Raw genomic sequence first — 27,174 nt, 5'->3', positions numbered from 1 at the left:
TATGTGTGAATGTGTGTGAGTGTATGTGTGTGAGTGTGTGCATGATGTGTGTGTGAGAGTGTGTATGTATGTGTGTGTCTGTGTGTGTATGATGTATGTGTCTTAGTGTGTGTGAGTGTGTGTATGTGTGTGTATGAGTATCTGTGTCTGTGTGTGATGTGTGTGAGTGTGTGTATAAGTATGTTTGAGTATCTGTGTGTGTCTGTGTGTGTATCTGTGTGTGACTGTGTGAGTGTGTATGTATGTGTGTCTGTGTGAGTGTTGTATCTGTGTGTGAATGTGTGAGTGTGTATGTATGTGTGTGTATGTGTGAGTGTGTCTGTGTGTGAATGTGAGTGTGTGTATGTATGTGTATGTGTGAGTGTGTATCTGTGTGTGAATGTGTGAGTGTGAGTGTGTATGTATGTGTGTGTATGTGTAAGTGTGTGTGTGTCTGTGTGAGTGTGTGTACGTATGTATGTGTATGTGTGAGTGTGTATCTGTGTGTGAGTGTGAGTGTGTATGTATGTGTGTCTGTGTGAGTGTTGTATCTGTGTGTGAATGTGTGAGCGTGTATGTATATGTGTGTCTGTGTGAGTGTGTGTGTGTGTTTTCTCTTTGTTATCTTATTCCTCGTACTCGGGTTTCGAGGCCGGAGCTGCTCCTTGAAGCTCAGGTTCTACCTGCTTCTCCCTGGCCCGGAGAGTTCCCGCGGTGGGTGTGCGGGGAAAGGCCGCAGCAGGTGGCAGGTGCCTTGCGACCAGCCTGAGGTTCCTCCCGGGCCCCGGGAACGTGCCTGGCCGGGGAGTTAAGGTTTCAGAGAGTTCAGAGTGAAGGAATGATCTTTCATCTTTTGGGTTTGGTTCGGTGTGGCTTGGGGTCACCCCGGCGACGCTCAGGGGTTCCTCCTGGCTCTGGGCTCAGGAATCACTCCTGGCGGTGCTCAGGGGCTGGATGGGATGTGGGGGGTGGAACCCGGGTCAGCCATGCAAGACCTGTGTGCTGCTGGCCGCTCTCTCTGGGGTCCTGTGCGTCCCGGGCCTCTGGGGGCGCGGGGTGTCCTCGGTTACTGCTGCCCTGCCATTGCTGGCCTTTCCTTTCCCCTGGGCTGGCATCTTGCTGCTGCCCGTGACTGCCAAAACTCCGGTGCACATTTCCACGTGTCCTTGGAAGCTCAGGATTTTGGGAGCACTGGCCTTCCGTTGAAGGGGGGTGTGGCGGGGGCGAGGTGTGGGGGGCGGTGAAGGAATTTCGAGTCTGAGTTCCGCCTCTGGGGACTGGGAGCGTATCTGCACGGGGACTTCATTAAAACCCACCCAAGTCCTTCCCGCGGGGACACTGGCCCGGGGAAGGCCACAGGGGTGAGTTCTGGGGTCAGGGGGCACCTCTGTCACTGCCAGGCTGCCCGAGCCTCCCCTCTCCTCTTGCACCTTTGAACCGGCTCACGGGTGCTTAGTCATCCACGCCTGGAGCGCCTGCCCGGTCCCCCCCGGACTCTGAGAAGGAGAAACCAGGCTTGCTGGCGTTTTCCCAGCGCGCCTTCCCGCTCGAACACCATCTCTCTCTCTCTCTCTCTCCCCCACCCCACGGGCTCCTTCCTGCCCGCGTCCTTGCTGGCACATGTGTCCACCTGCCCTGCCCTTCCCTGCAGAGCCTCTCTCCAGCACGCCTGCCTCTCTCTCAGCCCTCACATCCCTCTAAGTACATTTCTTTCAACAAAAACAATTTTTGCTGCACACAGAAACACATCCCTGTATCGCGGTATCACTGTCCTCCCGGTGTTCATTGATTTGCTCGAGTGGGCGCCAGTAACATCTTCATCTGTCCCTGTCGCGTGCTAGACTAGCCCGACGGTGTCAGCTTGCTCCAGGAACAAGAACAGCATGTTGTTGTTACTGTCTTTGGCATATCAGATACGTCACGGGTAGCTTGCCAGGCTCCACCGACACACAAAACCAAAACGAAACAAAACCCCAAAGTGGGGCGGATGGGGGAGTCCTCCTGATCGATCCTGGGCGCTTGGTCCTCCTCGAGTCTCCTCTGTGGCATGGGGTGATGGGATGAGGCTCCTGGTGGGAAATGTGTCCCCCACGCACCTGCCTGCCTGGAGCTTTGGAGCAGATGGTTCCTCTTCGTTCCACAGGGCAAGCCCCCGAGCATCGCGGGGTGTGTTCTAATGCCCCCCAGTAAATGAGCGGTCACACCATAGGGGCTGGGCGGTGGCGTGGGCGCCTGGCCTGTTGGGTGTTCCAGACCCTGGGCTGGGTGCCCTCCTGCGGGGTGTGCCCTGGTGAGCCCGCGTGGCCCTCAGCAGCGGGAAGCCAGCAGCGCTTTGGGGACTCGGGAGAAACAGCGGGTCTTCATCTGCCACGCGCTTCCAGTCGTCAGCAGAACCTTGCCGCCGGCTGCTGAGGTGGGAAGATGCTGGGAGCCCAGGAATTGCCTTCCCTGAGTTTGCAAATCTGTGCAGTGGACGTGCCCCCAGTAGGTCTAGCTGAGCATCGTGTGGCTGTGCTGCAGTTACTGTTAAACCAGCATTCGAGCGTGAGCCACCCGTAGTGCACGCTGGTATCGGCCTGAAAAGCAGCGTCTTTGTTTTTCCCTTTTTCTTTCTTTCTTTCTTTTTTTTTAATGCAGTCTTTGTTGGACTGGAGCCATAACACAGCAGGTAGGGCGCTTGCCTTGCATGTGACTGATCCAGGTTCGATTCCTCCATCCTTCTGGGAGAGCCTGGCAAGCTACCTACAAGGCAGAGCCTGACAAGCTCCCCTTGGAGTGTTTGATATGCTAAAAACAGTAACAACAAGTCTCACAATGCAGCCGTTACTGGTGCCCACTCAAGCAAATCAAGAGGAGGACAGTGCTACAGTGTTACAGTTCTTTGTTGAATTCTCGTGAGATACAAAGTTACCAAATTGTTCACAATCTGTCTCATAGCTGCCAAAGCCCCCATCCCTTCCCCAGCTCAGTTCCCTCCTTGGTCAAGTCCCTCCTCAGTCTCTCCCCGGCCCCACAGCCTGCCTCTATGGCAGAAACTTCCTTTTTTCCCTTTTCCTTTATTGTTTTTGGACCACACCCAGTGCTGCTCAGGCATTACTCCTGGCTCTGCACCCAGAAATCCCTCCTGGCAGTGCTCAGGGAACCATGTGGGATGCCGGGGATCGAACCCAGGTCAGGGGTGCCCTACCTGCCGTGCTATCACGCTATTTTCCTTATAGGCACTGGGGTTTGCAGTCCTGATACTGAAAGGGCATCATGCATGTCACTTGGCCTCTTTCCAGTGCCCAGTTCTTGTCCAGAGCAATCGTTTCCCACTCAGTGTCACAGGGGTCCCTTCTCTTAGGGACACTGGCTTCTTTGGCTTTTGCTTTTTGGGTCACACCCAGCGATGCTCAGGGGTTATCCTGGCTCTGCACTCAGGAATTGCTCCTGGCAGCACTTGGGGGACCCTATAAGGTGCCGGGGATTGAACCTGGGCTGGCCATGTGCAAGGCAAACGCTCTACCCACTGTGCTATCGCTCCGGCCCGGAACACTGGTTTCTAACCACACCTCTCTCCCCGCCACACCAGTTGGGAAAGCTTCCTACGAAGATCCGTCCTGGCCCTTGTTTCTATTGTCTTTGGGTGTTCTTCCCGACTGTTTCTTTATATCCCCAAACGGGTGGGCTCACTCTGTGTTTGTCCCTCTCCCTCTGACTCCTTCTGCTCAGCGGGATACCTTCCATGTGACATATGTTAGCAAATTCCATTTCCCCCCTAATGGCTGCGTAATATTCCGCTGTGCAGATGTACCACAGCTTCTTTATCCTCTCGTTCTGTTCTTGGGCACTCAGGTTGTTTCTAGAGTTTGGCCACTGTGACGTGTGTTGTGATGAACACAGGATTGCAGATGCCTTTCTTGCATCTGTGTTTTGGGTCCCTGGGGTAGATTCCCAGGAGTGGAATTTCTGGGTGGTATGGAAGCTCAGTTCCTAGTTATTTGAGGAATGCCAGTATTGTTTTCCAAACAGGCTGGACCAAGTGAGCGTTCCCACTGGCAGTGATTGAGGGTCCTTCCCCACCCTCCCCCACCCCCTTCTTCCACACCAGCACCGGTTGTTGCTACCGTCTGTGATGCGTCTCTGTCTCTGGCTTGATGCGCTACCTCATTGTGCTCTTGATTTGCATCTCCCTGATGATGGGTGACATAGAGCATTTCTTCATGTGCTGTTTGTCTACTTGGATTTCTTCCTTGAGGATGTTTCTCTTCTCCCCATTTTTTGATAGGGTTTTTTTTTTTGTTTTGTTTGTTTGTTTGTTTTGCTTTTTGGGTCACACCCAGCGATGCTCAGGGGTTACTCCTAGCTCTGCACTCAGGAATTACTCCTGGCAGTGCTCAGGGGACCATATGGGATGCCGGGGATGGAACCTGGGTGGGCTGTGTGCAAGGCAAACGCCCTACCTGCTGTACTATCGTTCTGCTCCCTGATTTTATTTTTTTTTTAATGTAAAGTTCTACCAATACTTCATTTTTTTATTTTTAATTTTTAGGTTTTTTGGCTATTAGGGTCACACCCAGTGATGTTAAGGGGCTACTCCTGGTTCTGCATTCAGCCATTTCTCTTGGTGATACTCAGGGGACCATATGGGATGCTGGGGATTGAACCCGGGTCGGCTGCACGCAAGGCAAAAATGCCCAACCCGCTGTGCTATTGCTCCGACCCTTGTATATCTTATATATAATCTTATATGTAACGACACCTTATATATCTTGGAAATTAACCCTTGATCTGATGAGTGGAAATAATTTCCCCAGTCTGCTGGCTGTCAGGGTTTTGGCCCTTGTTTCTCTGGAGGTGCAGAGGCCTCTTGCTTTAATGTAGCTCCGTTTGTCTGTTTGTCAAGCCAGTGTTCTCCCCGTGTTTAACACTGACTGCCCAGAATCTGTAAGGAAATGCATTCCTACGGTACTTAAACCTGAAGTACTGTGTTCAGAGTATGCCCCAGGACCCTTCCCCGTGTTGTCAGTGCCTGACTCTGCCCCCTAGAGGGGCACAGGCCACAGGCACAGGGTGGTCACAACCGGACACCGGGAACCTCCCCGGCTTCACTGTGCATTCCTAGATGTGCAGACATTTAAGAAAAATAGAATTGAAAAAACAAATTCCAAGCCTATGAAAAAAAATATGTTGCTGGGGGCCGGAGAGAGAGGGTAGTGGGTAGGGCGTTTCCTGGGCACACGGCTGACCTGGTTTGATCCGTGACATTCGATACGGTTCCCCTAAGCACGCCAGGAGTGATTCCTGACCACAGAGCCAGGAATAGCCCCTGAGCACTACTGGGTGTGGGCCCCCTCCCCCCAAAAAATCCAAATATGGTGCTAGGTAAATTGACATTCTGTGGGAGGGTTTGCGATTGCCTTCAAAACAGCACTGAAAAGCAACAGATACCACTTGGCGTACGAGGACCTTGAACGCGGCAGTGAAATTCATTTTTCATGGCCCCTGGGCCCGCGTGCAGCTCTCTGCTTATGCAGAGTGTATCTCCACTAAGGAGGCGAAAGAACAGAAGAATTAATGCAATCTCAGGGCTTTTGTTGAAAGCCACCCCCCAGACGTGCTGGGCTGGCGGTGGCCTCACGCACAGAGCAGCCTTTGTTCCCAGAGCTATTTTTCCCTGGGTCTGTCCGGGCTGGCCTGTCATTACGCTCACATAAACATTTACAAGCACAAACCTCGTGGGGGGAGTCACCGCGCGCCTGCGTGGGCCCTGCAGGGCCGGGCTGCTTCCTGCGGGTTGCAGAGGTTCGAGTCTAGCCCCGGTGGACTTTAACCCTTTCTCTGCCCTCCTGAGCCAGAGCTCTGCAGGGGGTGGGGGTGTGGGGGGTGGGCACGCGCTCCCACGGGAGAGTGACTGCATCTGGCGGGGAATCGCGCCCAGGGTCGGCTTCCAGAATTCTGCGAGTCTTTCGAGCTTGGCTGAAACCCTCGTTCTTTTTGTTCCCTTTCAGGCTCCAACCAGGAATGGAGACGCCACTGGATGTCCTGTCAAGGGCCGCGTCTCTGGTGCATGCCGTGGATGAGAAACGTAAGTCGGTCACCAGCTCTCTTTAACAGGGGGCGTGCGCACACGTGTGTGTGAGTGCATGTGTGCATGCACGTGTGCGTGTATGTGCACATGCACGTGTGAGTCTGCACACACGTGTGTCTGTGCATTGAGTGTGTGCATGTGTGTGCACGGGTGTGTGTGTGTGTGTGCATATGTGTGCACACGCGCACTGGTGTGCGTGCGTGCGTGTGTGTGTGTGTGTGTGTGTGTGTGTGTGTGTGTGTGTGTGTGCGCGCATTGCCCCTGCGTCATTACGGTGTTTTTCTGACTGTCGTGCTTCTCACAAGGCTCCACTCGGCAGCCTTATTTGTACTTTCCTGGGTCGGAACAAAAAAGTCTCTTTCACGTTCCCCCCCCCCCCCAAGGGCCAGGCTTGTGCCACGCGCCGGGGAACGCCTTGTCCTGGCAGCCGAGACCTGTCGTGGGTGTTGGACAACGGGGCTCCCGTGTGTCTCTCCGAGCTGGGGCGCGTGGACTAACGCCTCGGCTCCCACCGCTGGCCCACGGAATGGCGGGGTCCGAGGGTGCCGGCGGGAGGGGGGGGCCACGGGGCCGCCGCTTGCTGGAACTGTCGGTGCGTGTCCCGGTGTGTGGGATGGGAAGGTGCAGGCAGGCTGGTGGCCGCTTCCCTGCGCAGGGGGTGTGCGGGATGAGTCGTGGTGGGCAGGGGCTGGGCTGGTCCCTCTGTGGAGCCGAGGGGAGCCCTGGGGGTGGGGGGGTTCGTGCTGACCAGGTGGGTGAGCCGTGCGTGTTCTCACGACTCTCGGGCTAGGGACCAGGGTGACTCCGCAGGGCCCACGACGCCGACTCAGGTGGGGGTGTCGGTTCAGCCGGACGGGCCCGCGCTGCGGCCTGTCCCGCTGCCGAGACCTGCCTGAGTCAGCGGCGGCCCCGTAGCCCTGCAGCGCTGGGGCCGTCTGTGCCGTCCCCGTGCCCGCGTCCCCCCTCTCTGGCCGCCGCCAGCTGCACTTGGACGGCCTGGAAGCCGACAGGACACGTGAGCAGACGCCGTGGGCGCGAGGGGGGGGCCCGTCCTCCCAGGCTCTTACGTCATTGACGCTTGTGTCCCTTCCGGTGCCGGGGCCTCTTAGTGCCTGAGGGGGCAGCAGGAGAACAAAGGGCCCAGGGCCCCCGTGCGGGTGGGTGCAAGGCTCGTACCCCAGAGAGATCCGGCCACTCACGCAATGGGTTGTATTCCAGAACATTCTTCGGTGCGCCGAGGTGACTCCAGGTGGGGCGGAGCTGGTGTGATCGGCGGGTGTTGGGGGTCGGATTCTGGGCCTCAGGCTTGTGAGTGGAGATGTGGGGTGGGGGTGGGGGCTGGGGAAGTCCCAGCGTGTCTGTAGCCGGACACTGAGGCACGGGCCAGCCCCCCCGCCCCCCACAAGACACAAGATTCTAGTGGCCAGCCCCGGAGGGAGCTAGAATATTCATTTTCCTTCTGGTTTTGAAGCCACACCTGGCACTGCTCGGGGCTCCTCCCGGCTCTGCACCCGGGGGTCATTCTGCCGAGAGCAGGTGAGGTGAGCAGGGCGGACCCCCAAGAGGCCCCTGGCACCCGGCCACCGTCTGGCCGCCCGTTTCTTAAGACTCTCCGGGCCTGTCCAGCCTGACTCAGCTTACTCTGCCCCCGGTTCACCCTGATTTCGCTTTTGTTGTATGTCGCTCTCTCGAGTGACATTCTCCTGGATGCTTTAGAGGGGGAAAAAAAGAAAAGAAAAAAAGTCCCGTGAAGGTAATCGGAGGCGGGCATCTCATTACCCAGAGAAAAATGTTCGACGCCCGGAGATCAGTTTCCCAGCTCTGCTCGGTGACCCAGATGCGTCCCCTTGCCTCTCGCTCCCGCGCGGGCGTTTTCGAAGATGCGATTGTGGGAGTGTCTGGAAGGAGCAGCGCCCGTTAGGGACCCGAGGGCACGATACTGGAGCCTTCGGGCCTCTACGCACAGAGGAGGAAAGAAATATCTCCGTGGCGCTGGCGTGCCAGTAATGGCCAAGTCGGGTTTTGTTGCTGCACAATAGACACTTACCTGCATGGCCCAGAAGGGACACGTTTACTCAAAAGGATCGTCCCGGTGCTCGCGAGACATTGATGGGGTCAGAGTCCAGGGGAGTCCTGCAGGGACTCGGTGGTGGCCCGGGGGAGATTGGTGGTCTCCCCTTGTTCCCGGGAAGCTGCCGGTCCGAGCTGGGGCGACCCCACCTCCATCCCAGCCTGGTTCCTGCTGGTCCGAAGTGACCCCGATGTGAGGGTACTGCTGTCTGTGTCACCCCGGGGCGTCCGCGCACGATTGCTTGGTGGGGAGCGTTCACCTCATTCATTTGGGTGGTTCTAGTCCTTTCTGACTGGGGCCATAGCACAGCGGGTAGGGCGTTTGCCTTGCACGTGGCTGACCCGGGTTCGATTCCTTCGCCCTTCTTGGAGACCTGGCAAGCTACCGAGAGTATCCTGCCCGCATGGCAGTCTGGTAAGCTCCCCGTGGCGTTTTCGATATGCCAAACACAGTAACAAGTCTCACAATGGAAACGTTACTGGTGCCCGCTCGAGCAAATCGATGGACAACGGGACAACAGTGCTACAGTGCTAGTCCCTTCTGATAAGATTTTTGGAAAAAAATTATTTAAAAAATTTATTGATTAGGGCCAGAGCGATATAGTACACTGGGTAAGGCACTTGCTGTGCACACGGCCAACCCGGGTTTGATCCCTGGCACCCTTTATGGTCCCCCAAGCACCGCCAGGAGTGATTCCTGAGGGCAGAGCCAGGACAGACCCCTGTGCATCACCAGATATGGCCTCAAAACAAAAAACCAAAATAAAACAATTTTTTTTTCCTTTTTGGGCCACACCCAGCGATGCTCAGGGGTCCTCCTGGCTCTGCACTCAGGAACTGCTCCTGGTGGTTGGTGGTGCTGGGGGGTGGGGTCGGGGGGAGCCATATGGGATGCCGGGGATTAAAACTCAGTTTGGCCGAGTGCAAGGCAAAAGCCCCACCTGCTGTACTATCGCTCGGGCCCAATACTGTTACAATACTGTTAGTAATGGTTTCTCAGGGGCCAGAGGGATAGTCCAGTGGGGAGGGCGCTGGCCTTGCACGCAGCTGAGCTGGGTTCGATCCCCGGCCCCCCATCTGGTTCCCTGGGCTCCCCGGGCTCCCCCAGGGGGGATCCCTGAGCTCAGAGTCGGGACTAAGACCTGACCGCTCTCAGGTGTGGCCCCTGATAATAAACAACCCACAGTGTTTTCTCCTGCTGATCAGACGTTTCCCGAGTCCGGGCTGACTTCCTCACTCAGACTCCACTTTCTTCTCTGTTTCCGGGCCACCCCCCGCGGTGCTCAGGGCTTACTCCTGGCTCTGCACGCAGGGTCACCCCTGACAGACAGGGCTCAAGAGGGGAGGGGGAAATGGGGCCGGCGCATGGGGTGACGGGGACTGAACCCCGGCCCGCCGCGTGCAGGGCAGGCACTCTCCGCGCGGTGCTGCGGCTCCGGCCCCTCCATGCCACAGTGAGGGGGTCCGAGCAAACGCTGGATGGCTCCTGACTCCTGTGGACTCATCCTCTCAGCTTCGAGAGTTTTGGTGGACGGGTCAGGGGTCCCACACCTGCCCACAGCCACCGCAGCTGGATAGAGCGTGTGCGCGGGGCCATTGTCCCCAGGAAGCTCCCAGACATTCTCTGTCCTCTCTGCTCGGTGGCCGCCACTGAGCTTGGCCCTTGGGTCAGCCACTCCAGGTAGAGCCTCCCGGGAAGGTGGAGGAACGTGGACGTTCTGGAGTTGTTTTTCTTTCTTTTTTTCTTTTTTTTTTTTTTTAATGTTTTTCTGCTCCGGGCCCCTCTGCGATGCTCAGGGCATGACCCAAGTGGCAAGTGGCCGTCGCCTCCCCTACGTGCTGCTGTTCTCGCCTTCCCCCTCAGCTTTCCTTTCCGTGTTATTTTGCAGACCAAGGCCCTCGACGTGGAGCTGTTTCTCTCTCTGTTGTAGGTTTGTATCGCCTGAATAAGGAAAAATAACAGCAACAAAAAAGACCCCCTGATTAGGCAGCCCCAGGTGTCTGCGCTGTTTTCTTTCTGATCTGCCTCCTTTGCAGGGGGGCGAGGGATGCTCAGAGATTCCTCCTGGCTCTGCGCTCGGGAATTACTCCTGGCAGTGCTCGGGGGACTCTGGGAATGTGGGGATCGAACCCGGGAGGCTGTGTGCAAGGCAAACACCCTCGCTGTTGTCCCATTATGCCAGCCCTCTTGCCGGCACTCTGGCCTGTGACTTGGAGTGTCTGTGCACACACACACACACACACACACACACACACACACACACATACACATACACACACATATACACACACACACACACACACACACACATACACACACACACACAGTGTTCACATGGGGCCTGCCCAGGCTGAGCGTGGGGCCTCTCCACGGGCCTCTCCCGCCTCGCGTGGGGCTCTGACCCCGGAGCCGCCGGCCCGTGTCTCCCCAGCAGCTCTGGGGCTCCGTCAGGTGAAAACACAAGCGTTGCTCTCGGCCAGGGGCCTCGCCTGCCTCCTGCTCTGGGCCGGCGTGGTGCTGACTCACCCGTCCCCGTGCCGCTCTCTGGCGGGCTGGTGACCCGCACGTCCTGAGCCTGGGTGGCTGGTTAGGGCAGGAGAAGGTGGGCCAATGCGGGTCACGCGCAGGGCACCCCCCTGCTCTGTGCCCTGGACCGTGGTCACCTTCCTCCTTCCTCCTCGGACTCCCCAGGGGCCTCCGGCCACAGCAGGGACGCCCTGGAGGGCCACTTTCCCGCCTCCCGGCCACGCTTCCTTGGGGACGGAGTTCTGAGCCTGGCACGGCAGCTCCCGGCTCCCCAGGAGCCGTCCCGAGCCCAGAGCAGGACGAAGCTGCTTCCAAAGACTAAACAACAATCAGCCGAGAAAGGGAGTGCTGGACCCAGAAGAGCCCTCAGGGCCGAGCGCGGCTTCAGGGCAGGAGCCTGGGCACACCCAGAGCCACATGCCCACCCTTGCCCCCAGGGCTGGCCAGCAGCGGCCCCGAGATTCCGCAGGATGTCGCCCCCAGAACCTTCTAACCAGGGGATACTGCATTTTTTTTTCTTTTTGGGTCGCACCCAGCAATGCACAGGGGTCACTCCTGGCTCTGCACTCGGGAATTACTTCTGGCGGTGCTCGGGGGACCGTATGGGATGTTGGGAATCGAACCCGGGTTGGCCGAGTGCAAGGCAAACGCCCTCCCCGCTGTGCTGTCGCTCCAGATCCAAGCGGGATACGGCATTTCTGTGCCTCGTAATCTTTCAACCATATTCACCGTTACTTGTCCCTCCTGTATGATTCGTTCAGCATCCATCCGTCCATCCTGTCTGCCGCTTCTTCGTGTGTCTGTCTCTGATGCAGCTGGGTTTGTGCGCACACACACATGCAAGCGTCATGCATGTGCGAATGCACATGCACCCACATACCCGCACGCATGCGCACATAGACACACACATGCCTCCCTGTCCCGCCTGCCGCAGCAGATGCTTCCTCTGGCAGGGGCACCCTCTGGCCTCGCGCGTTTGGGAGCTTCCACTCTAACGCGCCGTGAGGGCCGGAGAGACCGCCCGGGGTGCAGGCATTTGCCGTGCGCGCGGCTGACCTGGGTCCAGTCCCGGCAGCACAGACCGCCCGTCTCCCAAGCACCGCCAGGAGTGAGCCGGGTGGGACCCCCAGACTCTTCCCTGTTGCCCTCCTCTACCACCCCCTCAAAAAAAAAAAAAAGGAAAGTAAAAGAGCAGGTGAAACCAGCGTCCTCGCCTCCCCACAGGGCCTGGCGCCCAGCCTCTGCGCTGACTGCCAGCCTGGCCTTGGCCGTGCCGGGGCCCCGGGGCAGGGGAGGCACGGGCCTCGCTGTCCGCCGCGCCCCGCCCCCCGGCTTCCCTGCGCCTCCCAAGGTTTTTTTTTTTTGTTTTTTTTTTGCTTTTTGGGTCACACCCAGCGATGCTCAGGGGTTACTCCTGTCTTTGCACTCAGAAATTACTCCTGGCGGTGCTTGGGGGACCCTATGGGATGCCGGGGATCGAACCTGGGTCGGCCGTGTGCAAGGCAAACGCCCTACCCACTATGCTATCGCTCCGGCCCCAGCGCCTCCCAAGGTAAGGCCTGGGGTTGCGGCCTTCTCTGGAGGCAGGGCCACGGCAGCTCATCTCCTGGTCCCTTGCGAGAACAGTGACCTGGAGGCGTCCCTGCCCGCGGGCCGCCTGCAGCTAGCCAGAGCGTCCCTGGGAGGCCGGTGGCTCCCCTCCTAGCCCGAGTGTCTCCGTTCAGGCCCCTCTAGCCGGAAGCAGAGCCGCCGCCTGCTTGCTGGGTCGGGCAGGCTGGATTAGCGTGATGCGGTTTGAAGTGGATCTCCGTGAGGAATGTTGGTGGAATGAAGTCAGGGGCCGCCCCGCCGGATGGCCCCGAGATACCTCGACGCCCTGTTGGGATTCGCTTAGGAGAACCTTCCGGGTTCCCTCGAAGGCACCCGAAGGGTGAGCACCCTCACGGAACCTTCTGGAGGCAGCAGAAACCAGGCCGATTGGAACCGGGCAAGGGGCGGTTCTTTGCCCCTGCCTCTCCCTCTTCCTGCTCTCTCTTCCTCTCCCCTGCGGGTGCAGGGAGGAAACATTCCCGTCGTCTTCCCGGGCTTCTCGGCCTCTCACCCTGCGAAGCCCGTTGCTGAGACGGACCCTCCTGCGTGGAGCTCGCCTGGCCGGGCGGCGGTTTCTTTCGTCACTTGCTTTGTTTCGTGTGGCTTCGAGGCAAGCGTCCTACCCACGGCCCCTTCACTCCAGCCCTGCAGTCTCTTTCTAAGTGAACTTGAGGGTCAGAGCTAGACAGTTCAGGGGTTAAGGCGGTGGCCTTGCTCGCGGCAAACAGGTGGCGGATCCCCCAAGCCTCGCCAGGAGTCATTCCCGAGCACAGAGCCAGGAGCAAATGCTGGGTACTGGCAGGTGAGGCCCAAACCAAAGCAAAGCAACACCGACAAATACAAGGAGAAATCTATCGTTGTTTGCCAGTGAGCAGGGGTGCGGATGGGCCTTCAGCTCCCCCCCAAGGACCCCAGGAAGGCCCTCTGAATAAAAAATGTTTAATTGGGGGCGAGGGATGGCTCAGCGGGTAGGGCACTGCCTTGCGCGTGCTTCACCAGGATTTGGTCCCAGCTACCCCAGATGGTCCCCTGAGCCCCGCCAGGAAGGATTCCTGAGCACAGAGCCAGGAGGAAGCCCTGAGCACTGCAGGGTGTGGCCCCCAAACCAAAACCACCACCCCAACATCCCCTGTTTAACTTGGTAGAGGCTGAACGCGTCAGGAAGATACTCAGCCAAGGCTGGAGGGGTGGCTCAGTGGGTAGGGCACTTAGCTCGCCTGGGTTTGATCCAGGCACCCCGTAAGGGTGAACCCTGAACGCAGAGCCAGGAGTGAGCCCTGAGCACTGTGGGTACAGCCCCACCCCCCATTTGTTTTTTAAGGTGTAGTGCCTTCTACTGTACACCAAAACAAATTTCTTACGTGTTAAAGAGCTTGTATGTAAGTATGGATGATAAATGCTGGCTAGGATTGTTTTTTTTCTTTTTGGGTCACACCCAGCGATGCTCAGGGGTTACTCCTGACTCTCGCTCAGGATTCCACCTGGCAGTGTGTTTGGGGGACTCTATGGGATGCTGGGGATTGAACCTGGGTCGTCCGTGTGCCAGGCAAAGGCCCTACCCACTGTGCTATCGCTCCAGCCCGGGAAACTGGGCTTAGGCGAGTTTGTGTCCCTAGGAGAGGAGAGTGAAAGGAGCTATCGGAAGCAGGTGTCTCAGGCAGGACGCCGCCACTGAACGCGGAAGGCTCATGTTTAAAAGTTTATCTCAAAGGCAGAGTCTGTTTTTATTTTTTTAATTTTTTTAAATTTTTTTTTTTTTTTGGTTTTTGGGTCACACCCGGCGATGCACAGGGGTCACTCCTGGCTCTGCACTCAGGAATTACCCCTGGCGGTGCTCAGGGGACCCTATGGGGCGCTGGGATTAGAACCCGGGTTGGCCGCGTGCAAGGCAAACGCCCTCCCCGCTGTGCTATCGCTCCAGGCCCCCCAGAGTCTGTTTTTCTGTCAGTCCCTCCTGTGTCACTGTGTGAGCGCGGACTGGAAGGACAACAGCCACAGGTGGGCGTCCCTGGGCAGGTGCCACCTGGCTCAGGCCTCTGCGTCTGTCTGTCTGTCTGTCCTGCCGCTGTGTGTCTGTTCCCAGGCAGCGTCACTGCACAGGCCCAAGCCCTGCCCCCAGCGCGTCTGTCCCTGGTTCCCTGGCGCCCACAAAGGGCCACTTGGGTGCCCGGCCTCTGCCGAGTCCTCTCGCTCTGTCTCTGCATCTCCTGCACCCCAGATTTCTCTCTCAGGGTGGAGACACGCCCCCCCCCGCCCCGGGCACGAGCAGGCAGGAGCTGGGTGTTTCTGAGCACTGGGCATCGGGCACCCCCGCCTGGCTGCTCCTGGTCTTCAGACGGGAGTGGTCCCTGGTCACCGCGGAGGTCGTGAGGTTTGCAAACTGCAGCCGCTGGGACTTTGTCGTCCACCGTCGCAGGCCCCCGGGCGTCTGCGGGCAGCGAGGCTCCCCTGAGGCGCCCCGGGGCCTGCTGTGCCCGGCCCAGAATCGGCCCTTGCTGGCACCAGGCGTGTTCGGGCTCTGGACCAGCACCCCCAGGCCCCCGGCTGACTCCTCCCCACGGGCCCCTGCTCCCGGGGCGCCCTCCAGGGCGGGAGCCCCCCGACCTCACCCCCCTTCCGAGCTCCGAGGCATGGACGGGCTCCCCGTTCTCGTTCTTTCCCCCCCGAGACTCAGGGGGCCCCCGGGACCCAGAAACTCCTTCCTGGGAGCAGCTCTTAGATCCCCTCAGGGGCGAGTTCTCTTCTCTCTTCTCCTGACCGTCTTCCCTGGCAGCTGTGGGGTCTGGGGCCCTCGGGCGAGCACGGCGGGGAGGGCGCTGACGTGCGCGCACCTGACCCAGGTTGGGGCCCAGCCCCCCGCATCACCCCTGAGCCCCACCGGGAGTGACCCCCGAGCAGCTCTGGGCAGGACCCCGAACTCCCCACACCCTCACAAAAGACTGTGGAGTTGTGGATTTCTTGGCTCCGGGGCCCCCTCGGGGAGGACCCCTCACCCTCACGGCGTTGAATACTATGCTGCCCTGAATCAGGCTGAACTGAGAGACGGGGGTGGGGAGCCTTCGCCGGGGAAGCCGGGAGGTTCCCCCCCACCTGGAGGCTCGTGATCTGCCGAGCGGGGTGCGGAGGAGGCGAAGGCCGGAACCCAGAACGGCACAGTCCCGGCAAGCGCCGGGCTGGCCAGTGCCCACGTCTAGGTCGGCCGCGTGGGCCCCTCGCCCGGTCTCTCCGAGCGCCTTGCGAGGCAGCTGACAAGCCTATTTTTAAGAGGCGTGTGGCCGGGACGCTGGGCTTCGAGCCAGGACCCGGCTTCGTGGAATTTTCCCAGTTGATGTTGTGAGGAAGAAGAGCCGGTGTGTGTGTCTGCACCTCGGGGGCTGCTGGGTGGGCGGGGCAGAGACTCGGCAGTGGGTGGGGGTTCCCGGCCAGGCCCCTGCACCCCGTCCTGGGGCCCGGGCAACTGCGATCTTCCTTCCTTCTCCGCGTTGTGTTTGGGCCCCTCTGGCCGTGCTCAGGGCTCACTCCTGGCTCGGTGCCCAGGATGGCAGGGCCGGGAGCCCCTGGGGTGCCGGGGACGGAGCTCGGGGTGGCCCTGCCGTGCAGGGCAAGTGCTCTACTCACTGGGCTGCTGCTCCCCGGCCCCCGTGGTTTTCCTCTTTTCTTTTTTTCAGTCACACCCAGCGATGCTCAGGGGTTACTCCTGGCAGTGCTTGGGGGACCCTATGGGATGCCAGGGATGGAACCCAGTTGGCCGTGTGCAAGGCAAACGCCCTCCTCACTGTGCTATCGCTCTGGCCCGCTGTTTTCTCTTTTTGGAGGGCGGGTGTGTATGGGGGGGTACGCTGCTGCAGGCTCCCCCCGGCTTGAGGGCAGCGGATGGAGAAACTGTTTACGCTAAGAACCAGTCACAGCCGCCAAGGTCTAGAACCCAGCCAGGAGCAGAAGGGCGGACGCTTGGGGAAAGAACCTGGTTTCCGTCCCCAGCGGGATGCAGCGGGGCCATCGGAAAAGGCAAAACGGTGCAGTGCTGCGAGGTGGATGCAGGGAGAGTCGGTCACGTGTGGAGAGGTTCGCCCTTATCCTCGTAGGTGGCAGCTCCCAAGAGGGTCAGGGCCCAGCAGACGGCTGGGGGGACAGAGTTCACCCAGGGGGTGGCCGGGGCCTGTGTGGGTCGTCGGTGCGGGAGTCAACTTAGAGCATCGGAGGTGTGAAACGTGATCATTAGCTTTATGGTGACTTACGTGCAAGGCAAGTGCCTGGGTACAAATAAAAAATCAAGCGTGCGAGGGACCCTGTGACGGGGCTTGTGAAGAGCACCGTCACCCGGGGGCAGGCCTCACTGTCACCCGGGGACAGGCCTCACCACAGTTACTTACTTGGTTTGCTTTTGGTGGGGTCAGACCCAGTGGTGCTCAGGGCTCACTCCCAGCTCTGTGCTCAGGGCTGACTCCCGGCTCTGTGCTCAGGGCTCACTCCCAGCTCTGTGCTCAGGGCTGACTCCCAGCTCTGTGCTCAGGGCTCACTCCTGGTGGGGTTTGGGGGACCGAGTAGGGTGCTGGGGATAAAACCTTTGTCAGCCATGTGCAAGGTCCTGTCTCATCAGCCCCTCCACTTTGTTTTATTTTATGGTCGTTATCATTTTTTTGATTTGAATCACCATGAGACACACAGTTACAACGTTGTTCCTAATTGGGTTTCAGTCGTACAGTGTCCTGACACCCGTCCCTTCACCAGTGCACGTTTCCCACCACAGCCTGCCCGGTTTCCCTCCTGCCAGCCTCCCCCGCCTGTCTCTGTGGTTCTTTTCTCCTGTCTCTGTCTCTGTCTCTGTCTCTGTTTCTGTCTCTCTCCTTGGGGCACTGTGGCTCTCGACACAGATGCGGAGAGGCTCTCGCGTGTAGCCCTTTACCTCCCTCCGGCGCTCGGCTCGGCCAGGGCGATCAGCTCCACTCCTCTGCTGTAAGGAAGCGCGTCCTGGTTGCTGTTTCGGAGAATCCCACTCTATTACTCGAGAGTGAGACACTGCGGCCGGCCGGTCGCCTTTGCGGACATTTCCGGAAGTGTCCAGAACAGTGTGTAAATGCCACTCGGGCTAGAGCGAGAGCACAGGCGGGACAGCGCTTGCTGTGCGTGTGACCCATCTCGGGTCTGTCCACAGCATTCACACAGGGTCTCCCCGAGCCCCCCCACCCCCGCAGGAGTGATCCCTGAGCACTGTGCGGGTGCCCCCACCCACACACCCAATAAAGCACCGAAATAGTCAGTAGCATCAGTCCGTGGGCTCTGTCCGTCCAACTTAGCCAGGCCGTTCACTCACATTTCCTAGAAATTCATTTGATTAGAATAATGTGTGTGAGGGCTCGGGGAGAGAGTGGGTGCGGGCCTCTGAGCAGATCCTGAGGTCCCCGGCACCGCCTGGCCTGCCCCGAGCCTTAGTGGACACGGCCCTGAGGCCACCTGGGCACTCCCGGGGTAGCCCAAGGATTCTGCCTTGGAACTGAGCCCCCCAGCCCAGCCTCCTGAGCAAGGCTGGGGGAGTTCCACCCCCTGAAGGAAATCTCCACCCGGGAGGACGGACCCCGGTTTGAGCCCAGTGCTGCCTCCACGGCCCGCACCAGGGACGCTTCCCATCACGTGCGGATACCCGAGCTCTGGAGAGGAACGGGAGCGAGCGGGAGCCAGGAGGTGGCCAGCGCTGCCTCCCGGGGGCCTGCGTGAGGGACTGTGAGCAGATGCCCACGGCGGCTGTGCCCGAGGTGGCAAAGCCCCCACCCCGTGTGGGCCCAGAGCAGGGGACAGGTGTGTCCCCGGGTTCCCTAGAGGACTGCAACCTGGGGCCCTGTCTGCAACCCGGGGCCCTGTCTGCACCCCTGGGCTGGCTCCCGGGGTTACTCTAGGCTCTGTGCTCAGGGGCCACTCCCGGAACGCTGGAGATGGAACCCAGATGGGCCACATGCAAGGCAAGTGTCTCCCCGCTGTGCTATTTCTCCAGCCCCACATTTATTCTTTAAATCTATTTTTTCCCTTTTTTAATTTTTTTTTCTTTTTGGGTCACACCCAGTGATGCACAGGGGTTACTCCTGGCTCTGCATTCAGGAATTACTCCTGGTGGTGCTTGGAGGACCCTATGGGATGCTGGGAATCAAACCCAGGTCGGCCATGTGCAAGGCAAACGCCCTCCCCGCTGTGCTATCGCTCCGGCCCCTGGTTTTAATTTTCTTAATTACAATTTTTTTCCTCTTTATTATTTAATGAATTGATCCTAAATTTTATTTCCCTTGCACCTTCTACAAACACTGCGGTTTGCAGATTGTTTCTGATGACTTGGTACAAACATTCAGAAGCCCAGCTCCGATCCCACCACCACTGGCCCTGCCCACCAGCGTCCTCTCCCGTTTTCCAACCACCCGCGTAACAGGCCCTGGTAATTTATTTTACATTGTGATTTGCTAAAAGAATGATAAAAAATGTTTCCTCCGGAGGATGGCTGTGGATACTGTGTGTCTCACCCTGGAGCCCTGAGGCCCGTGTGTGGGAGGTGACTAAGACATTGTTGCAGGCTGAGCCTTCCGTGCTGATACTTTGTTAATCCAGAGTCGATGGCTTCTACATTCCGTTCGCTCCAACCTGGCGCGCTTCTCCCGGTCTATCAGTATTTCAGATTTGAGAAATACTCCAGGAAGTCCAAAATTCTTAACGGGTGATACAGCTGGAGTGAAATCTTTAACTGGGCAGCGGCTTTGGGTGACTTGCAGGGGCTCCCGGAAGATCAGGGAGCTGGGGGGAGGTTGCCCACCCCCGACTCCATCAGAGCCTGGAAATTTCAGTCACAAAACCCACATACCTGAGTTTTTCAACCGATTGATTTCTGCATGAGGCTCGTCCTGAGTGGGGGTCCCGGCGGGGAGTGTGGAGTGTGGCGGTTTGGGGCTGCTGGGGCTCTGCGTGGGCGGCACGGGGTCCCCCCCGCCTCTCCTGGGGCACCCGGACCACTCAGCCTTACACGGGCTTGGATGTCTTCAGGGGGCCTGCAGTGGTGCTTTTCTGGTTCTGCTGTGTCTGATGGATTTACCTGGGTGGTGGGAGCTGCTCACTGTGGCCCTTCTCGGTGGCCCGTCTGCTCCCTGCTCCTCCGCCCACGCAGACGCGGTGTGTCCCTGGCACCCGTCTCTTCCCTCCTTCTGTCACGTAGGAGGTGACGGAGCCGGCAAGCGGGCAGAGACCGTGGCCCGGGCAGTCAGAGGGGAAGACAAAGACGGCCGGGAAACTCTCCCGGTGGGGTTCCTCTCCCTCCCAGCTCGCCCCCACCCCCGCACTGGCCCCCCAAGAGCACAGAGCTTGGCTTGCCCGCGTGGACCCAAGAGGCGGCCGGATGCTCAGCAGAAGCATCCGAGGTGCCACGGGAGCAGCAAACAGTTCCCGGAGTCGGACCCAGGACCCGCGAGGTGTGCGGGCCGGGAGGCTCTCGGAGGCCTGGCGCTGGCGGGTGGGGGTCGGGGAAGGGCTAAGGACAGTGGGGGGGAGCAGAGCCCAGGACTGCAGGGAGGCGCTGCGGGCCGCCCGGTTCAGCCCCTGTCCAGCACCAGGTGCCCCCCCCGAGCACCCCCAGGAGCACAGAGCCAAGGCGAGAATCTGGGGTTCTCACGCGCAGGGGTGGGGGTTGGTGTTCTGGGAGCCCCCACGGGTGGCCTCTGCTTCCCAGCCCGGCCTGGGAGTCTGACCAAACAGTCGTTAGGCCCGAAAGCTGAGTCTTGCCCGCTCCTGGCTCCCCCTCCCACCCCCCAGCCCACCTCTGACCATTTTCATCCTCCCTCACCCCCAGCACCCGGAGGGCAGTGCTCCCACCTAACCTGTCAGCCCTGCTGGGCTCCTTCCTGTTCCTGGTCCCCCAGCCTCCCTCCCTGCCTCAGGGCCTTTGCACGGCTGCAGCATCAGAATAACTTTCCTTCCAGAATCAGCTAGTCTGTAGCCCGTGCCCTCCCCCAGGCTGCCCCCTTCTGCTTTTGTCTTTGACTCTGAGGGGGGCCAAGTTCTGGTGGCAACGGGTGGGCGGGGAGGTTTGCCTCATCCGGGCCTCGAACAGCCTCTGACCCCGGGCTGAGACCAGAAGCTGGCTCTGGGGGCTGGCCCTCTTGGGGGGGTGTCTGTGTGTTTGAGAGTCTGTCCATGTGCACGTGTGTGTCTGTGTGTGCACCTGTATCCGTGTACACACTTGTGCCTCTGTGTATGCATGTCTGTGTGTGCGTGTGTTTGTGTTTGTGTGTGCATGTATTCGTGAGTGCATGTGTGTGTCCTTGTGTCCATGTGTGTCTGTGTGTACACATGCGTGTCTGTGTGTCCTTGTGTCCGTGTGTACACATGTCTGAGTCTATGTGTATGCATATGTGTGTGCATGTGTGTCTATGAGTGCATGTCTTCCCTCCTTCCTTCCTTCCTTCCTCCCTCCCTTCCTCCCTCCCTCCCTCCCTCCCTTCCTCCCTCCCTCCCTCCCTCCTTCCTCCCTCCCTTCCTCCCTCCCTTCCTCCCTCCCTTCCTCCCTCCTTCCTTCCTTCCTCCCTCCCTCCCCACTCCCTCCCTCCTTCCTTCCTTCCTTCCTCCCTCCCTCCCCACTCCCTCCCTCCTTCCTTCCTCCCTCCCTCTCTCCTTCCTTCCCCTTTGCTCCCGGGTCGTTGCTCAGGGATCACTCCTGGCATCCATAAAAAGTCCCATGGGATGCTGTGGGTTGACCGTGGGTTGGCCGGGGGTTGTCAGGGGTTGGCCAGGGGTTGGTCGGGAGTTGGCTGGGGGTTAGCGTGGGTTGGTCGGGGGTTGGCTGGGGTTGGCTGGGGGTTGGCTGGGGGTTGGCCGGGGGTTGGCCATGGGTTGGCCGTGGGTTGCCTGGGGGTTGGCGTGGGTTGGCGTGGGTTGGCGTGGGTTGGCCGTGGGTTGGCCATGGGTTGGCCGGGGGTTGCCTGGGGGTTGGCGTGGGTTGGCCAGGGGTTGGCTGCTGCAAGGCACGTGGCCTCCCTCTGTCTTCTCTCTTGCCTCCACTCAGACTCTGGAGAGGAAACATCTATTTTCTGAGCAAGGGACGGGTGACAGCAAGTACGTCAGTGTGAGGGCCTCAGAAGCCAAGGGCGCCGTGACTGTCTCTGCTCTGTGAGCGGTTACTTTTCAAAAGCTGGTCACGGCCACCTGCCCCCACCGTGTTCCCGCTGGCCCACGAGTCGCGGTGCTGCTGTGGTGTGGGGGTCTCAGACAGCTAGGGGATGGTTCACAACAATAGAACTTTACCTATTGTATTTACCCGTGGCCAGCTCCGCAGTAGTGTCGAAGCAAAACTGGAGTCGTGCCACACACACGCACACACACACACACACACACACACATATGTATACGTATACACACACACACAGTGCTTGCTTTTTATTTTCACTTAGAATTATTGTGAACTTTTAAAACATTTTTTCCGAAATACAGATCTATACCATTTTACTGTTTGTGATTTATGGTGCCAGGGATGGAACCGATACGCACACACAAGGCAAAAATATTTCTACATCGAGCTCAATTTCTGCCCTTCGTTTCCAAGGTTCCTGGGGTTGATTAGAAACAAGGCTGTCATGAATTTTGTCGTTGTTGTTTTCAGGTTACTCCCCACCCCCACCCCTGCCCATGGGGCTCAGGTGTTTCTCACGGCCCGGTGCTCAGGGCTGCTTAGGGACCAGGGGCCATGTGTGCTCGAGATGGGCCCCCCCAGGCGGAGCCCCTGCCCGACCCACTGAACTCTCCCGTGAATGTTTTTGTGCGTGCGCATATTTCTGGGCATGCCAGGCCTATTTTTAGGAAGCTTTTTCTGAAAGGCAATTTGCTAGGTATGTAGGAGGTATGATGAGCATTTGTACGCAGATCCTTTTTTTAGATAAGACACAATTACACCCATTTCTCCCCAGACTGTAGTAAATACGTGGTAACAGATCATCGCTATGGTAGACGGACTGAGTCCCATTCAGCTACACGCGAACCGTGTTTATTGCCCAAAAATACCTAACAGAAGTTGGAATTCTCTGAGAAGTCCGGTCCTAAGTGGCTGGTCCTTGGCCCCTGGGCATAGCCCGGGGACAGAGGCTGAGCCTCCCCGTGGCCCGGGGCTCTAGGCCCTCGAGGCTCGTGTTATCCGTGCCTTTACCATTTTATACTGGCTGCGCTCCGAGTGGATTAAAATAGCTGCTCTGTGATCACCCTCCAAGTAATGGGAAACTATTTATAATGCGGCTCAGCTAACCAGGGCACTTATTTCATTAGGATCTCGCTTCCCCCCAAAGCTTCAAGGAAGTGGCCGGCGCGGGGACGGATCTGCTCGGTGACTCACGCGTGTCGTTGAGTTCCACCATTGGGGGTGACTGAAATCGACAAGAAGTTCAAATATTTCCCTCGGTGAGATAATCCGCGTTTTTTGGCCGAATCTATTTCTAAACAGGACTGGACCGACGTTTTCCTTGGCAGAGTTCCCTGGACACCTAGAATTTCAACCATTAGGTCATTTCTCCTCTGCATTCTCCCCGTGTGGTTTCTCCGCTCAGACGGGTCCGACCGGTTCTAACCTCTCTCGAGTGCCTTTGAAACTTCCTAGTAAACAGTGTCTGCCGCTGGGTGCTGTTTTGGTTTTGTTTTGTTCTTTGCTGTCCAGCCGCTTCTGGGAATCTGCAGGGGAGAGTCACTGGCCTCGCCGCCGTGCAGTGACCCGGTTCAGGCCCCAGCACCCCCCAGGGACCTCGCTCCCCCTCCTCCCAGCCCTGCTAGGAGTGACCCCCTGTGGCCCCAACGCAGACAAACAAAGGAAGGCACGGGTGAGAGTGAAGGCGGGCACTCGCCTTGCACACGGCCGGCCCAGGTTGGCTCTCTGGCACCCCACAGGTCCCCTGAGCACAGAGCCAGGGGTAACCCTGAGCACTGCTGGGCGTGTCCCCCTGCGAGCCAGAGCCACGGTTTAGTGGGGTCTAGTGGGCCAGAAGATGCTGGTGGGCACATGATCCCGGGCACCACGTGTCCCTCCAGGCACTGCCGGGGACGCCCCGAGCACAGAGCTAGGAGTAGTGTGCGAGCACTGCCGAGTCGGGCCCCTCACCCGAAATAAAATCGTCCAGGGACAAATTCATCCCTAGATCCAAGTGTCTGCAGCATGGACCTGGGGCCTTGGATCTGTCTTCTCTGGGGGAGGAAGAGGCATTTCTGGTGGTCCTCAGAGTAGATTCTGGACGAGGTTCTCGGGACGGCTCTTCACAGTGCTCCGGGCACCAGGCACGAGGTGCCAGCACGAGACTCAGGGCGTCCAGCCCTTGAGCCACACTGGGACCCCCGGTGGTCTTTTCTTTCCTCTCTTTTTGTTCAACTTTTTTTTTTTTTCCCTGTGAGCACCACACCTGTCAGTGCTCAGGGCTCACGCCTGGCTCTGCACTCCGGAATCACTCCTGGCGGACTCAGGGGACCGTATGCGCTGCCGGGGATCGAACCCGGGCCAGCCACGCGCGAGGTAAGCGCCCTTCACGCTGTGCCCTCGCTCTGGCCCCGCCGGGTGATTTACGGTGGATGTGACGTCGGAGTGGGATTGTTTGGGATGCGGGGGCGAGGCCTCCTCGGAAAACCGTTTGCCCGGCAAAGAAATCAGGTTCCTGTGCGGTGGTTTAACCAGACGTTTCCCACAAGGGCCAAGACGCCAGTCTCTGGAGGCTCCCTGCCCGGGTCTGAGCCCTGGGGAGGCAGACGAGGGGCTCCCCTCTGCGGTGAGGGGTGGGCTTCAGGCAGAGGATGCGGCTCCCAGGTGCCCGTCTTCCCCTGCCTCAGTTCACTTTGGCAAATCGCAGCACCAGTTGGACTTTATTTATTTATTTATTTATTTATATTTTTTTTGGGTCACACCTGGTGATCTCTGCTGGCGGTGCTCAGGGGACCATATGGGATGCTGGGAATCGAACCCGGGTCAGCCGCGTGCAAGGCAAACGCCCTCCCCGCTGTGCTATTGCGCTAGCCCCTCCAGTTGGACTTTAAAAATGTTTTTTTTGGGTTTTTTTTTTGCCTTGTCGGGCCATACCTGGCGATGCTCAGGGATTATTCCTGGCTCTACACTCAGGAATTACTCCTGGCTGTGCTCAGGGATATGGGATGCTGGGAATCAGAACCCAGGTTGGCCGCATGCAAGGCAAATGCCCTACCCGCTGTGCTGTCACTCCAGCCCAAAAAATGTTTTTTTTTTTTAAATGTTTTGTTGAAAGTAGAAGCCCCCTGAAAGTAGCCTCTGGACCAGACATGATGGCCGCTTAGTGCCTGTATTGCAAACCGTAACACCCAGAAGGAGAGGAAGAGGGAATGGGGTGGGAGGGGGGTGGCGGGAGGGACACTGGGAACGTTGGTGGTGGAGAACGGGCACTGGTGGAGGGATGGGGGTTCGATCATTGTTATGACTGAACCATAACCATGAATATTTGTAAGCCTGTAACTGTACCTTGGGGTGATTCAATGAAAAAAGAAGTGGCCCACAAACTTAGTTGACTGTTGCCAAGCCAGTTACAGCAATGACATTTTGCCTTTTGAGACAACAACGACAACAGCAGAAGAAAATAAAAGCCCCCGAGCCAGGGCTGGGGCTCAGGGCCTGGACACTCAGTGGCCTGGGCCCCGCGGAGTGGGCAAGTGGACAAGCTGTGTAAGCGCCTCCAAGAGGGTCTCCAGCGTGTCCCCCAGACCGGCCCCCCGTGAGGACCGGCCGGCCCCGGGCCCCTCGGAAGCGTCTCCGCAGCTGTGAAATGCCACAGGAGCCCTTGCTGCCCCGGCCCCCTGCACTCTGCCTCTGCCCCCCGTGGGGGCCGGTCCGAGGAGGACAGGGGGGCTGGGCCGCGGCAGCTGCTCCTCAGGCTGTGAGGGTCACGGCCGACCCGGCCCAGGACGCGTCTGTACGGCTAAGGTTTTTTTTTTTTTTTCTTTTTGGGTCACACCCGGCGATGCACAGGGGTTACTCCTGGCTCTGCACTCAGGAATCACCCCTGGCGGTGCTCAGGGGACCCTATGGGATGCTGGGAATCGAACCCCGGTCGGCCGTGTGCAAGGCAAACACCCTCCCCGCTGTGCTACCGCTCCAGCCCCTGTACGGCTAAGCTTTAATGGGCCTCCGTGCCTGTCTTTGCCTCTTGCTGCCATTGAGCACTGAGCACTGAGCAGCAGGTGCCCCCGGCTGTGGAGTCGTGCGATGGCGGGACCAGATGAGGTTTCAGGCGTCCCAGAGACGCTCCCGTGGGTGTGGGTCCGTTCCCCAGTGGCTCCTTGACAGTCGTCTGGGAGGTTTGCAGGCGGCGCCCAGCTGCTCAGGAAGCCCAGGCCTCTGGTCCGGTTCCCGCAGACGGGTCCGGCCCTGGCCTCGGCCCGGCCTCTCCCGATGCTGAGCCCGACTCGCCCGGCCCAGACGGCACTGTCCCCACCCCGTCCCCGCCCCCTGCTTGTCCCTGCCGCGCCCTTCTCTGACCTACTGTCTGCAGCCAGAACCCGGACACCTGTGTCCCCTGGCCGGGACGGGCAGCCCTGCCGCCTGCACTGGGCGCTCCGGCCGCCCTGTCCCCTCCAGCCGCCCTGTCCCCTCAGCCTCCGCCTGTGTGCGAGAGGGGCTTGCTCTGCTGTCCTGACCTCTGACTGGCCACCGGGAGGGGCAGGAGGCGTGTTGCCTGCGTGGGGTCTCCCTGCTTGCTCTGTCCCCCACCGCCAGCCACATTGTCTGCTTTTAAAATTTATTTCTTTGGGGGCTGGAGAGATAGCACAGCGGGTAGGGTGTTTGCCTTGCACGCAGCTAACCCAGGTTCAAATCCCAGCATCCCATGTGGTCCCCTGAGCACGGCCAGGGGTAATTCCTGAGTGCAGAGCCAGGAGTAACCCCTGTGCATCACCAGGTGTGACCCAAAAATAAAAATAAATAAATAAATAAATAAAATTTATTTCTTTGTTTTGGGCCATGCCCAGAGATGCTCAGGAGGGACTCCTGGCTCTGGCCGTGATAAGAGACGCCAGGGCTCGAACCTGGGTCGGCCACATGCAAGGCAAGTGCCCTCCCCGCTGTCCTACGCGCCCCCCCACCCACCCTGGACTGTCTGTCTTGACTGGAGACCTTTTCGGTGGGTGAGACTCACAATGACCCGTTACATGGACGAGAGCAGGGCCGGGCCACGGCATCGGGGGGAGGGGAGGCGCTGGCCTTGCACGCAGGCTGACCCAGGTCCGATCCCTGGCACCCTCTCTGGTCCCCCGCGCCCTGCCCGGAGAGACTCACCCCCGAGCATCGTCAGGGTGTCCCTCAGCACCCTCCGATGGACGAGGCCGCCTGGCTGGCTGCCCTTGCACTAGCCCCCCAGCGGGGTCTGGGTTCCGGACGGGAACTATCCCGGGCGTCAGTGGGGAGAGGGCTCGGCTCAGCTCTCGGACCCGTGAAGGACGGCGACAGCTGGGCAGCATGGGTTGGAAATCCCCATCTTCCCTCTGGGTCCCCTTCAAACACGGTGACAGTCTGTGGGCAGGAAACCCTCCCAGTTCTATTCTTTTTGTTGATTGTTTTTGTTGCTGTTTTTCGGGGGGCCGCCCCCAGCTGACTCCTGGTTCTGCACACGGGGATCACACCTGGCGGGGCTCGGGGGACCATCTGGGATGCCAGGGCTTGAACCCGAGTTGGCCATGTGCCACAGCCCTCCCCGCTGTGCTGTCGTTCCAGCCCCTCCAGGCTCTTGGCCGAGACCGTTGCTTCTCAGGCGATTTGGCCGCGTCCACCAGGCCCGGGGGGGGGGGGGGGCGGGGGGGGGGGGAGGGAGAGGGGCCAGTGCGTGGGGGGCAGTGCAGCCCTGGTGAGCCCCTGGCCCTCCCCGCTCTCCTCCGGCCAGCGAGTCCTGTGCTCAAGTGGAAACCGGAGCAGCCTCGGGGCCTGGAGCGA

General features: G+C 59.2%; 1 protein-coding gene across 2 annotated transcripts in view; it reads left to right on the top strand.

Annotated features, from left to right (window-relative positions):
• VGLL4 (vestigial like family member 4) overlaps positions 1-27,174 on the top strand; it is a 98,642-nt gene that overhangs the window by 10,905 nt on the left and 60,563 nt on the right. For both annotated transcript variants that reach the window (XM_055136290.1, XM_055136289.1), the window contains exon 2: positions 5,970-6,046. In XM_055136290.1, the coding sequence (XP_054992265.1) occupies positions 5,983-6,046 (64 nt within the window). In that variant the 5' untranslated portion in view covers positions 5,970-5,982. The remainder of the gene's footprint in view (positions 1-5,969; positions 6,047-27,174) is intronic.

The sequence above is a fragment of the Sorex araneus genome, chromosome 4, assembly GCF_027595985.1.
Source record: "Sorex araneus isolate mSorAra2 chromosome 4, mSorAra2.pri, whole genome shotgun sequence".
NCBI classification, from domain to species: domain Eukaryota; kingdom Metazoa; phylum Chordata; class Mammalia; order Eulipotyphla; family Soricidae; genus Sorex; species Sorex araneus.
This window is presented reverse-complemented; position numbering and strand designations above follow the sequence as displayed.